Source organism: Staurois parvus, unplaced genomic scaffold, assembly GCF_062004578.1.
Source record: "Staurois parvus isolate SC_StPar_1 unplaced genomic scaffold, SC_StPar_1.0 ptg000017l, whole genome shotgun sequence".
Lineage (NCBI taxonomy): Eukaryota > Metazoa > Chordata > Amphibia > Anura > Ranidae > Staurois > Staurois parvus.
In genome coordinates this window covers 19,266,869-19,281,416 of record NW_028317813.1, presented here as the reverse complement: position 1 = coordinate 19,281,416, position 14,548 = coordinate 19,266,869, and the positions used below count along the sequence as shown (strand labels likewise).

Sequence of the window (14,548 nt, the reverse complement as noted above, 5' to 3'; positions counted from 1 at the left end):
ATTCAACTAGCAGGTTAAAAAACAGAAAATATTCACAGATCCCTGCATCCATACAAGCGATGTGGATACAGGGAGCTCCCCCACTGCACTATTGTATGCTGACTGCAGGGCCACCCCATCCTCCTTGTCAGAATACACTGAACAGAGCTGCAGCAGCTTATCGAATGCTGGTGGTCCAGCAGAACCGTTCGATAGAAGCTGAATGACTTCTGTTAAATATACAGGGCTACACACAGATCAAAACTGTGCCGGTTCCTGCTGAACTGGCCACATTTCGATACATGTGTACCCAACTTAAGTGATCAGCAGATAAGGCTTCTAATAACCCTCAATATTTATGATAAAAACCCTTTAACCCAAAGCATAACCACTCCCAAATATACTTACTTGACTGGCAGTACAGTTGGAGACACAAGTCTTCCCATCAGCCCCAAGGTAGAAGTTAGTTGGGCAAGCACATTTGTATACACCGCCAGGTGACAGAAGGCACAGATTACTGCATCCACCATTGTTGGATTTACAGGGATGATTGGGAACTAAAACAGGAAGAAAGACTCACTAACAGAAGACATTCTTATCAAAACAGACTGGTGGGATCATTACTAACATAATTAAATGTGCTGTTGTTGAGGCCTCTTGAATGAACTCTAACATGAGACCCATACAAAAACTCCCCAGGTTAGAAAAGTTTTGGTAAGTTACAGCTTTTCTTCAGCCCTTAGATTTACACATCAGCTTGTAATTAGTACACCGCAATAAAATAGTTTTTCTTGAGTATATATTCTTTCAAAGATTGAATTATATAAACAAACGACATTTGGTTCATGAAAGGACAGATCTGTTCATCCCAAAAGGAAGGCCACAACTGCAAAGTTAACCACCCTCAAGAGGATGGGCTACAGTAGCAGCAGACCATGGTGCATTCCATTCAGACAATAGGGTCAGAGATGGACCTACATGGAATTCTCCTACAGATCCACTTCCATTCTTATCAACTGTTTAGGCTGGTAGTGGTGAAATGGTGTGTGACAGTGTTCTTGTTATACAGGGGGCCGCAGCTAAGAGTCATTTAAATATTACAGCATATGTAGTTACTGACCAGGAGCATCCTTTTATGTGTATTGCATACTATACATAACAAGGTGGGCAGTGAGCAGGGGCGGACTGACAACTCATGGGGCCCCCGGGCAATAGGGGATCATGGGGCCCCTGTGTTCTTGCCCAAACTCAAAAAAGCCTATGAAAATGGTACCAGGGGCATCTCATGGGGCCCCCTACTGACCCCGGGCCCTCGGACAGTGCCCGAGTTTCCAAATGGTCAGTCCGCCACTGGCAGTAAGCATACATTCTTATGAATGCTATGTCAACTCCACATATATAAAGCGGGTATGAGGCATAAGCATCCTAGTATACACACCATCAGGCTGTCGGTAGAGATGGTAGATGTGTATGTCCATAGGTCGATGTAAAGTGCTGATCAACATGGTCTTGTTTACTCCAGTGGTCTTGTGTGCTCGGTTAATTGACTTGGTTTCCCAGTCTGTCCAATATATGTAATCTTCAAAAAGTGTCAGTGCAAAGATGTGTGGGATATCTTGGCTGAGCACTGTGAGGAAGAAAAAATTAACTTTATAAAAAACAAAGAGATAAACAATTACAGGTTTAATTTTGTGTTGATTTGTACAGATTCTTTAATTCTGTACTAGGCTGTACGGATTTGCGATTTTTTTTAGATGTGCCACCAATTTTTTTTTTTTTTACACAAAGTTTATATTCACTGCCACAGAAGGTTGTGAGGAGGGCAGTGGTAAAAGTGAAATTACATGTGGATTGGAGGTCTTCCTTACTTATAATGGCATTTTAATGACATTTGTTTTTCTCGATGAAATGATCAATTAAAATATGCTTCACTGCGATTTTTGATTTTGACAGGCTAGGAATGTTTCTACCTTATTTTGCTACTAAGATTGTAAATATATATCCTGAGACAATATTATTTATTGATCTGTTTCGTAACAAGTGTCAGATTTCAATGCAAATCTTACCTGTGTGCCGGTGGCTACCATCAAGGTTGGCAAACTGTATGTAATCCTCTCTTGCATCAGCCCAGTATATTCTGCTGTTGACATAGTCCAGTGTCAGGCCATTGGGCCAGGTTATCCTGCTTTCAACAATGACACTCCGATTGGTGCCATCCATACCAATCTTACCAATCAAAGAGTTGTCCCCCCAGTCTGTCCAATAGAGGTAGCTGGGAATACAAAGAAAGGCAGATACTGTATTGGCATATGCTGACCTCATAACATGATCTCATTAAAAAAATAAATAATAATTATAGGAGATCCTTACCCATGTTTTACATCCACCACCAGTGCACGTGGCTCTCTCAGACCAGAGTTCACCAATACTGTACGATATGCCCCATTTAGCTTTGAAACCTCAATAGTGTCCCTTCCTTTGTCACACCAGTACAGGTTACCTCCAACCCAGTCCACTGCCAGTCCATCAGGATTGCTGAGCCCAGTACGATGCAGAACCTGCAGTGAAGAGTTAATCTTTCTTATCAATCCTTAAAACTATGAGGCAAAAGATGAGTTCATAACCTATGCCATCAAAATAATTTAGATTTTTGACACACATTAAAAACAAGTGTCTATAAATATAAACTAGCAATATATTTTGAAGTATAATACACCAATTGTTATTGGGATTTTTAACCTAGAGTTATCAACACATTTTGTCAAAATAAGTTACCATGCTCACAGCTGACTTGCCCCTCATTCTTCATAATAACAACTGTTAGCAATTAGCAAATACCTGGACATTGCTGCCATTGATATGCATGCGGCGGATCATGCTTCCTTGAGTTGTGACATCAGTCCAGTATATCATCTCTTCTCGATAATCAAAATCTAATGCAACAGCATTATTCAAACCCTACAATCAGATCAGACAGTATAATCAATGTACACACTTAAGAGCAATCAGTACAGCACTTTAATAGCACAAAGAACAAATCTGAGTGAAATACAATATGTTTACCAGAAGGAGTGAGTTACCATAGGATAAAACATTTGATAACAAAAGGATAATGGAAGCACCAAATTTGAAGATTAACATTAGAAAAGGGTAATGGAGGCTCTAAATCTTTATATTTACAGTCTTGCAATGCAGAGTGGTGGAAACACTAGATGGGTAGCTATACGCTATACAATAAAGCTGCAAAAAATAATGTTGAGTAATAAATACAAGCCTGTAGGGTTACAGGATAACAGAAAATGGTAATAGAGTAAATAGATCAGTTACTCAAGGAAGTAGTGAGAAAAGTAATGGAGACATTAACTCTCTAGGCTTACAGGGTACCTAAAAGGGCATAGGAACAATGTCTTATGTTCAAGTGTAAGAAGACCAGTAATGAAGACTATGCTGACTTATGGAGCATCAGTGAAAGGTAATGAAGACACTAGCCCTGTAAGTTTATAGAGTGGCACAGAAGAACAGTAAAGATACAAATGATCATTTGTAAAGAAAATTGGATTTGCTGAAACAACACCCTATTATCAGTGCACATTTCTAAAGAGAGGGCGGTAGAGAGGGCAGTATTTATAACTGTGCTGTCTTCTAACAATCTGTGATATGTGTTTTTCGTGCCTTCCTTCACTGAAAACAGCAACAACAAAATTTCACCACCGTCTTAGCAGGCCTGACCACCTCTGTCTACAACAACTTACTCTCATCCTCCTTAGACACACTTGCTCCCCTCAATTTTTGTAGACCCAGGCCTCATCCACTACAACCCTGGCAAACAGATGACACTTGAAGTCTCAAGAGCCACAGCCATGCACTTGAGCAACTGTGGTGTAAAATTAAATCCCTTCACCCTAAGTAGAGCTGCTCTTCTGTCCCCTCACACCTACTACTCTGCTCCATTCTACACTTTCTAACTCACATCTTCTCAGTAACTTCACATCACTCTCAGTACTACTTAGACCTGAAGAAGGGGACATTCCCCGAAAGCTTTTCCTCAAAATTGTATGTTAGTGCAAATAAAAAAAGTATCACGGACAGTACTCAATTGTTCCTGTCGCAAATGCACTAATACGGCTACAATCACCTTAACTCACATCTTCAATCTCTCCCTCCCTTCTTAAACATGCACTGATCACCCCCCATACTTAAAAAAAACCCCACCAGTTAGAACAACATGGGACCCATCTCTCTTGCTACCTCACTGATAACCTTCTTGACCCCCTACAGTCTGGTCCCCTCCCACAACATTCCACTGATACTGCCAGACTCAAACTCATTAATGACTTACTAAATCCTAAATCCAATGGCCACTATTCCATAATCATACTCAGACCTTTTGGCTGCAACTGATACAGTTGACGACCAGTTCCTCCTCAGTACACTCCACTTCCTTGCCCTCCGCGAATCTGTTCGTTCCTGGTCCTCTTCCTATCCTTCCTCATCACACCTTTAGTGTCACCAACAACTTTATCTCTTCTTTCTTCTATTGGGGTACACTAAGGCTCTGTCCTTGGGCCCCTTCTATTTTCTCTCTATACCTCTTCCTTGGGTCAGTTGGTAACCTCCTACAGCTTCCAATACCACCTCTACCCGACAACACCCATATTTATCTCTTCATTCCTCAGTTCACCCCCTTGATCTCCTCACATATCACTAGTTTACTGAGTGACACCACTTCCTCTAACTCAATCTGTCTAAAACTGAGGTTGAAATTTTTCTTCCTTCCCAATCACCCCCTGTTGACTTTACCATTGAGATCAACAGCACAACTGTCAGCCCCTCCAGGTATGCCAGAGTGCTAGGTGCAATCCTAGACTCTGACCTCTCCTTTGGGCCCACATCAAATCACTGGCTAAATCTTGTCATCTTAAACTCCATACCATTTCCAAAACGTGCCCCTTCCTAACTAATGACACAACTAAACAACTCATTCACTCCCTGGTTAATTCCCACCTCAACTACTGCAACTCTCTTCTCACTGGCCTACCTCCATACAGGCCACGCCCCTTTCAGTCTGTCACGAATGCTGCTTCTAAACTTATCCACCTTACTATCTGATCAGTAGTTGCTACCTTTCTCTGTCAACTACTCCGCTAGTGTCCACTAACCTAACATGTAAAATTCATCCTCAACCTCATCTCGATATTTCACCTACATTGTCAACTTCTCTCCTCAAAGTACTCCTCTCTAGCTTCCTTATCACCTCCTCCCATGCTCACTTCCAGGACATCTCCAGAACACCCCCCCCATCCTCTGGAACTCCCTACCCTAATATGTATATCTACTACTCTGTCTGCTGTTAGGCCATTCCTGAAAACTAATCCTTCTGTATTGAACTGCATTGTAATTGTACAGTACAGTACTGTCTCTCTTTATATTGTAAAGTGCTGCACAAACTGTTGGCGATATATATATCCTTAAAGCTTCACCCAAAAGGGGAAGTTCCACTTAAAGGCCTCGTCCTCCACTCCCCGTTAAGGATTGGCACCTTTGGGGAGTGGGGGGAGCAGGTACAAGATTTTGACGGGTATCCCCTCCCACCTCTACTGTGATCGCCTAGGTGATCAAAAGCGGAAGTTGTCCTCCGTACTTCACCATATTCTTCTGGGACACGTGACTGGTCCCAGGAGACTATGGGACCATTCACAAGGTGCAGCACTGCTCGCGCATGTGCAGTGGGCACCCGTCTGTAAAGCCACAAGCTATCGCAGCCGGGTGCCCACACTTAAGATTCCGGCGCCGGTGAGAGAGGATGCCCAGTGAAATCGATTTCGATAAGGACACCACTGGATCGAGGGACAGGTGAGTGTCTGTTTTTTGTTTTTTTTTTAGTCAGTAGCTGCAGTTTTTGTAGCTGCTGATTGTTATTCTTTTTCCATTTTGACTGGAGCACCGCTTTAAGTCTAGGTTCACACCTATGCTTTTTCTGTTTTGCAGAAACGCACAGCAGTCAAGTTAACATGATTTCCTATGGGACAGGTTCACATCTCCACATTTTTTGGAAAGGGTCAGGGACTTTTTTAACCACTTCCCGACCGGCCGTTGTATATAAACGGCCGGACGGTGGCACTGCAGGGTCGGGTGGCCGTCTATAAACGGCCTCCCCGCACCCTGCTTGTGCGCGCTCCCTGGGAGCGCGCAGCACCGCGATCCGGTGCCCGCTGTGTCCTCCGGACACAGTGAAACACCGATCGTCGGACGGGACCTCTGTACGAGGTCCCGATCATGTGATCACTGATTGGCCTATCAGTGATCACATGCAAAGTAGTAAGCAAGATGTCACTTCTGACATCATTGCTTACTATGTGTGAAATCTGTGAATGATCACAGAGGTCACATGGTACAAGGCTATTCACAAAAGCCTTGTACCATGTGACAAGCTGTGACCAATCACAGCTCACTCAGTTCTTCTCAATGAGTGCAAGAATGCACACAGAGAGAAAGAGAAATGATTGCTTTTATATCCTATATGGGTGTAAAAGCAATCAGTGTAAAAAATAAAAAAAAAATCTTCATCACCCCTCACAAGTAGTACAGTGTCACCATGGTGACACTGTACTGCTAGGGTGACAGTATGTAAAAAAAAAAAAAAATAATAATAATATAAAAAAATAAAATAAAAATGTAAAAAAAATGTTTAAAAATTATAATTTTTGCTTATAAACTAATTTGGATTTTTTTTTTTTTACTAAAAAGATAACGGAATAAATTTTGGCTAAGATTTATGATGAAATATTATTTATTTGCAAAATTTTATAAAAAAAACACTTTTTTTCAAAATTTTTGGACATTTCATTTACATAGCAAAAAAAATACAAATCCCAGTGGTGAATAAATACCACCAAAATAAAGCTTTATCTATCTCAAAAAAATGGTAAAAAATTCATTTGGGTACAGTGTTGCATGACTGCGCAATTGTCATTCAAAGTGTGATAGCGCTAAAAGCTGAAAATTGCCCTGGTCAGGAAGGGGGTAAAAGTGTCCGGTCTGGAAGTGGTTAATCATGAAACATTGCGTTTTTGGTTGTATAGACATCAATGGAGATGCTGCAGAAAAGCATGTAGTGCATTTTGATGCATTTTAATCTGCCCAGCAACAAGTAGGACAAAAACACAAAATGCATCAAAAGTACAGCAGAAACGGATGAAACGCAAACTACATAGGTGTGAACCTAGCCTTAGGAAGGGTGCTTCAAAGCACATGTCAATATACTGCTCAGAGATACAATATTATGTTTACGGTGTGGCATCCCTTTGTTTTCTTGGAAAAACCAAGAAGAGGTACACTGGTACAGAGAAACTTGCCTGAATTCATTTGTATATCACCTCTACTGGATCTGAAAATTTATGATGCAGCAAACAATTAAAATTCTGCCATTCTGCTCTCTCTGCCACATAAGGTAAATAAATAGTCCCAAGAATATGGAAAAACGGAATATCTGTTAGCACAGTGACCCATCAGAACAGTCAATGTGTCCATCATACTTAAAGTCAACATTTACAAAGGCCATTCTTCAACACTCCTTGGCATTCAGAAAAGCCTTCCACCAGCAGTACACCAACATTGAAGCTTGAAGCACTGGAAGGAATCTGTGTCCTGCATGAATATAGTTATCCTTGATCCATTTTTTTTACCAGTAAAGTAGTGCTCATTATCCCTAGTGCTTGATCCAATAACGCTACTGTTAGAGGATCATTGCTGCAAAGTTCAGGTACCTACAGTTTAATATATATGAAAGAATTGAAGCTGCACACCATCGATCCCTTGCATACAAAACTCTTTTCTGTCAGCAGTAACAGAGACACTCCACCAATATATCTTAAAGTGTTTCACCTGTTGCTGGGCTCAGAGGGAGGACGTGAGTAAAGTGTCTTTTTTGTAAGCAAGTGATCAGTGGTGTGCAGGTTTACTTTCATCTATATATTGAATTGTAGGTTATTATTTTCATGTGTAAATAGTGTAGCAAAGTGATGAAATCCAGAGGTTGTTGGCACTCATGACTAAAGGAAGAGAAAGGACCTAAGGGTAGTGTTTTGGATATGTGCGTGTACAGTTCAAAAGTCATTAGAGTACATGTTTATCAGACAATATGTAATTAGTCATACTTCATAATCTGTTTTTTTTTTTTTTTTTGCCTCAAGATGTCTCTTCCTTGCTCTCACCTGCTTTAGTAGTGTGTAATTTGTGCCTCCCAAACTCAGTTTTCGCAAGTAGTAACGGTTGGCAAAAATGAGGAACGGTTCTTCAACTAAAGGAAATAAGAAGAAAGAAAGCCAATTAAAAATGTGCAAAAAAGGCAGGAAATATATTTTTGGCCATATACAGAAACAATTGCTTTCAAACTAGATCTTTGTGTTTCTACTGTTGAGGAACAAGTTCTGAATTTCTGGAGGTCCTATTAACTGAACACTGATAAGCAAAGTGAACCAGAAGCATCTAATTACTTCCTATGGTGCTATTTTGCTACTAACAAGAAATTGAGCCCAAGATGCAGAGTGAGGCTGCTGCTTTATTTTGACACAGAGTTGGGAGAATATTCTTGCGGACAGAGAGGGGCAGATGATTACGTACATGGAGAACAAAATGCACTGCAGAGAGAGGCATACGAGTAAAAATAGAGGCTAAATAGTGGAAAATAACTTGAAAATGTGTCATGAAGAAGAAGAGTACAATGTGGCCAAGCAGCACATGTACTAGCTCGCAGTGGCTAACCTGAGACTATCCATACTTCAACATGTGACCTGTACCAGCACTGGGACCCCAACAATTTCAACTGCCTGAGATTATTATCACCTTCCTGGAATGCAGAAATAGTATGCAGAAATGGCACACAATGCTTGAATTTGGGAACTTTGCATGCTTTTATCAAGCATTCTGTTGCCATAATGAAAATGTTACCCTGTATTTTTTAAACCTGCTCTCATAACATCTAGTGACCGAATAAGCAATTGAAAACATATTGTTCCTCTCCTATATACAGGACTTGGTATGAATAAGAACAAAAATATAAGAATAAAGATTTATTCTAATGACTGGCTCACCTCCGTCAGAACCAACTACCTTGCAGCTGGTAGAGTCATCAGGTCTCATTTCATAACCCTCCACGCAGAGACAGCGATAGCTACCAATTGTGTTGATACACTTCTGGCTGCAGGGGTAAGTGGTTGTGCATTCATCAATGTCCACACAAGTTTTACCATCATCCTTTAGCCAGAATCCAGGACGGCATCTGCACTGCACGGGTTACAGGAAACATCAACAGAATTAAGAAAATCACAATTGGTTAAATTGTACATAAAACAGTAAATTGCATCATAAAAACACATAATTGGATGTCTACCTTGTAACCCATTTTAAGATCTTCACACTCCTGGCTGCAGCCACTCATCCTCTTATTTAGACACTCATTGACAAAACAGTTCCGTTCATCTGAGCCATCACCACAGTCATTGTTAATGTCACACAGTAGATGTTCTGGGATACATTTGCCATTCTTACACTGGTAAAACGTCTCATTACATTTGCCCTCTGTAATGATAAAAATCAACCATAAAACAGAATCTCAAATTATGTAACTTCAGCACTTAAGGAACTGCATCTGTGTTAAAGCGGAACAATCAACACTGACTATTTTTAATCCTTATATAAAAAAGATAATACTTTATTGTGACTGTATACATACAACAAAATATATCTAGGTACTCTTTACATTTTACAACAGTAATATAAAATGCTGCTAGCATTAGTAAATAGATAGGAAAGTATATCATATTTACTTGTTTTAACCGGTTTTTACATTTCTTCAGTTACTTCCTGGTTCCCGGGCCTAGGCAAATGATGCCATACATCTCAGTTTTTTTTTCAGCTAAGCACACCCTCCTGCCTGCATGCCTGAGCTAAGGTCAGATGTATTCCAGGTCATGCTTCATAAATCATCTGCCCTTACTTAAGACAACCACGGCCAAAAATGCCAGGGGCTGTTTTTAAAAGTGATTTCTCAGCAAAATAAAGCATGGAAACATTGATGGATGAATAAGTTAGCTATGAATATTGAAACATCATATAATTATTAAATTATATAGCCTTTTTGGTTTGTGATGCTCAGATGAAGTAGTCTGCTTTAAGCGCCTCTTCCAAGATAAATGTAAGAATAAAATTAAAACAAACCTGCTGGAACATTTTAAACTGTTTTAATGTCCAGCCTAGTTTCACTTTGTAACTGAGGGTTCGACTTTGTGACTAGGCCCTGTGCAGCCAGAATTCTTCTGCCCAATGTGACTGCCAGATCTGTAAAACAGAAGGGCGCTAGCAGGGCTTAGCTGGAATTTAGGCAGTGCAAGCTGTACTAACAAACAGAGCTAACAGATGAGGAAAAAGAAATGTTCAGCTTTAGGTCATGGCCTTAGTAATCAAGAGAGACTGGTTTAAAAGGATAAGTTCACCTTTCTGAACAGGTTATATGTTACACCAGTATTTAGCGTGTAAAAATAAATTTAGTGTACTAAAGATTATGCGGCTGCAATAATTTGTGTCTTTTACATCTGCCTATAGTTCAGTTTTAAACATTTAACAAGGCTGAAAGATTTGCTTTAAAATCAAGAAATGGATTGTGTAAATTATTTTTTTAAATTGTAAGAGCTATACATGTATGAAAGGGAATATATCACAAGTAATAACAATATTAAATGGAAATATAAGACATAAACCACAATGGAACACATCCATTCTGTCAGTGGTGTATTATGCCCAGTATTAAGAGAAGGACTAAGCATGTTTATGAAAATAACCACTACGTACATGATTTACCATTTAAATCCTTAACATAACTTTCATGCCTGGCAGTAATCAGTGTAAAAGAAAAGAATCATCACCTGCAAATTGCAAGATCTTTTAAGGTCACAAGACTTCTGTGAGTGCCAAAATTATTTTGACTGGACATAGGTTATTCTGGAGGACTTGCTCATAGTCATCTATGAATGTGTCAATACCCAATACCCTACAGAACATGACGTAGGCACAGATGATATATTTATGCCAATACCGTGAAGGTAGCAGATGTATGTATCCTGAAAGGATTCTGCTCTGAATGGTGATCAGTCGCAGAAACAAAAGTATTTCTTACGCTTTGCAAACAGCAGTACAATGGCTGTATGACGTATAGCGGTGTTCCAGTGAAAATAAAAAAATAAGTTAGCAGCTACAAAAACTGTAGCTGCTGACTTTTAAAAAACGGACACTTACCTGTCCCTCGATCCCCCGCAACCTGTTTCACTGGCCGTCCGGTGATACCGGCGCCGGCATCTTCAGTGTGGGCACCTGGCTGTGACAGCTTGCAGCTTCACAGCCGGGTGCTCACTGCGCATGGGCGAGTAGTGCTGCACTTTGTGAATGGTCCGGTAGTCTTCTGGGGCCTCGGCGATTGCAGCACATATGGGAGTGGATACCTGTCAATTTCGGGTACCAGCTCCCCAAAGGTGTCAATCCTTAACGGGGAGCAGGAGACCAGTCCTTAAAGTGGAACTTCCCCTTTTAGGTGGAGGTCTGCTTTAAGCTGGGAAACGCTGCATATTGTATTATGCATACTGCATAATACCTGAATATTGGTTCTGTGTAATTTGTTTTACCTGTGCTGGTACAACGTGGATTTTTGGGAGCTTCATCTGATTTATCGTGACAATCAAACTCTCCATCACATTCCCATTGCTTGTTATGTAAACAGCGACCATTAGCACAACGGAATTCCTCAGGGCCACATGTGGGATATTCTGCACATAATATTAAAAATACAAAACCGAAGCATTAATAAAGAGACAGCACCTGAATAGCTTGAACTGATTCAATAAATGTGCATGTATCACAATGGCCTCGATACACTAGAATGTTCCTATGTGAGACTGTTTCTGGCTTGAAAACAAGCTGCCATTAAATGGATGCAAACTTCTCCCCCCTCTGTCTTGCAATGGCTCCATGCTGGTAATCAAATACTACCATATATGAAGGTTTTATAGGAAAATAGAGGGTGTCCATGAAGATATAACAAAGTGTGGGATGTCTGGTGCTCCTTTAATCTTACCATTACCTCTGAATAATAAATGTCTGGTTCTATGATAGTTTGTGCGTGGATGGATACCTTTATGTACCTTTATGTGCTGGTCATTATGTACATTATGTACCTTCCTAATGTACAGATTGAGACAAAGACTTGTTTTGTTTTTGGTTCACTGTTTTACTGCTTTTTTTTTTTTTTTTTTTCAAGTGCTGGTACACATTCCAGTTTGTAAGCTTTTTGTATGGTGACATACATTTCTGTAATTTGCTTACTCTTGCAATAAAAAGTGTTAAAAAATATCAGTAGCAATATCTCAAACATGGTCCCATACATGGTATACACAACAGTTAAAAATAACTCACCGCATTCAGGAGACTCATCAGAACCATCACTGCAGTCCGTATCGTGATCGCACACAAACTGTTTCGGGATACACTGCCGATTCTGACACATGAATTCCTTGGAGTCACAGGTGTTGTTGAAAACTAAATAAAGAATATGAATGTTTGTCAGCAAAAATACTAAATAGCATCAGATAGGCTAATCAGATATTAAGGTCATTTTTAATTCTAATAAAAATCACATTTTGATAAGGTAATGAATAAAGGACAATTTGATTTTTTTATATCTTGACATCTTATATATTTTGTTCTCCCTGGTTCCTACTTTTCCCCCATTAACATGCTAGGGAAATTTTTTTTAAAAAAAACCTGTTTTAATTGCATATACTATTTTAGACTCTGTGACGTCTCTGTGCTTTTCTATGCGATGCAGGTAATGCATCATGGCTGATGGGAAAGGCCGGCAGGGTGGTACACATAGATTTCTAAAAACAGGAAGCTGAAATAATTGATATCCATTAAATGAAAAGAATTGGCAAGAGACAGTAAGACTGGGAAGGAAGGGGCTAGATGATGTAGGACATTTTCCAGCCAGGAAATGAGGCAGGTTCTGTCTTGCCTCAGCTTCTAATGCACACTGTGAGAATCTTACTGTGTACAGTGAAGTCAGAGAAAGCAATTTCAGTACAGGAGAGGAGTCTGTACAACTGTGCAAGTTAGAAAGTTAATGCTGGAGTTCAGCTTTAAGACAGATTAAAAAGTAGCAGCCCTGCAAAATCGTGCATAAATCTCCTATATTAAAGGGAGACATATAAGAAAAGCTAATTTGGCTCTACTTCTCCTGTGGATCACAGGAGTACAGTTCATTTTGCACTTCTGTGACCCATCAGTCAGCTGGTTTAGGCTCAGGAAAGCTCCAGCAGCTGGTTCAGCCTCTCAGTGAGACTCAGAGCCTAAACCAGCTGCTCAGACATTACTGCCATTTAAAGTAATTTAAGCAAAGTGTCACTTACTACAACCAGCCTGGACACTTTCATCTGATCCATCTTGACAATCCTTATCTCCATCACAAAGCCAGCGTCGAGGGACACACACATTAGTACCAGGGCACTGGTAGGATTCAGGGCTACAAGTGGCAGATTCTAGAACACAAAATAAAGTGTTTCTATCAGATTCACAAATGTTTCTTACTAGAGTGGAAGCAAACTGAAAGTGGGTAACTTACGACAGCGGGCATCCTCATCTGATTTGTCCCCACAGTCATCTGAGCCATCACACACCCAGTGTTTAGAAATACAATGATGATTGTTGCATTCAAAGTGCATAGATGTACAGAACTTGTCTGGGAAGAGAAAGAAAAAATGGAAGGATTTTTTGCATTCTTACCCGATTTCTACTGCTCTTCCCTCCATGGAGATGGCATCCTCTAGCACAAAGGTCTCCAGACTTTTTAAGAAAAAGGGCCAGTTTACTGTCTTTCAGGCATTAAGGGGGAAGACTCTGATTTAAATATTCCCCAATAATTGGTTTTAATTGGAAGAACAGTGCCCCATTTATAGTGTCAGCGGAAGCAATAGTGAACCATCAATGGTGTCAGGTGGATTAGCTGTGCCTCATCATTGGCATCAGTGGGAGGAGTAGTGCTTCATTGTTGGTGTCATTGGGAGGAATAGCATCCCATCATTGGTTTCAGTGGGAAGAACAGTGCCCCATCATTGGTGTCAGTGGAAGGAATAGTGCGCCATCACTGGTGTCAGCGGAAGGAATAATGAGCCATCATTGGACAGTGGGAGGAATTCCTTCAGAGCACATGCGATGGCTTAAAAAAAGAGAGAATATCTCCTAAACAGTGCCGGTTTAGGAGATATTAATTTTGACTACAGGTAGGCTTTATTATGCGCATACCTGTAGGTAAAATAATAAAAAAAAAAAAAAAAAACAAGTTTACTACCACTTTAAAATGACATATTTAGACTTGGAATTTAGAAAGCTTCTATTATTCCTTCAAATGTATACCTAGAATCTATTGTGTAATTTAAATCTAAGATTTCCCAGCCTTCAGTTCATGGTCTTCTTCTTTCTAGGAGGAGCCTCTGCACGCCTTGACGTTACGCCACCGGATCAGGAG

At 40.2% G+C, this 14,548-nt stretch overlaps 1 protein-coding gene across 2 annotated transcripts in view; it reads right to left on the bottom strand.

Annotated features, from left to right (window-relative positions):
- LRP1 (LDL receptor related protein 1) overlaps window positions 1-14,548 on the bottom strand; it is a 441,174-nt gene that overhangs the window by 53,019 nt on the left and 373,607 nt on the right. For both annotated transcript variants that reach the window (XM_089681129.1, XM_089681140.1), the window contains exons 51-62: window positions 13,646-13,762; window positions 13,434-13,562; window positions 12,442-12,564; window positions 11,655-11,795; window positions 9,371-9,558; window positions 9,072-9,264; window positions 8,193-8,278; window positions 2,818-2,937; window positions 2,350-2,537; window positions 2,046-2,251; window positions 1,418-1,606; window positions 388-536 (exon numbers count right to left, since the gene is read on the bottom strand). In XM_089681129.1, coding sequence (XP_089537255.1) covers window positions 388-536; window positions 1,418-1,606; window positions 2,046-2,251; window positions 2,350-2,537; window positions 2,818-2,937; window positions 8,193-8,278; window positions 9,072-9,264; window positions 9,371-9,558; window positions 11,655-11,795; window positions 12,442-12,564; window positions 13,434-13,562; window positions 13,646-13,762 — 1,829 coding nt within the window. The remainder of the gene's footprint in view (window positions 1-387; window positions 537-1,417; window positions 1,607-2,045; window positions 2,252-2,349; window positions 2,538-2,817; window positions 2,938-8,192; window positions 8,279-9,071; window positions 9,265-9,370; window positions 9,559-11,654; window positions 11,796-12,441; window positions 12,565-13,433; window positions 13,563-13,645; window positions 13,763-14,548) is intronic.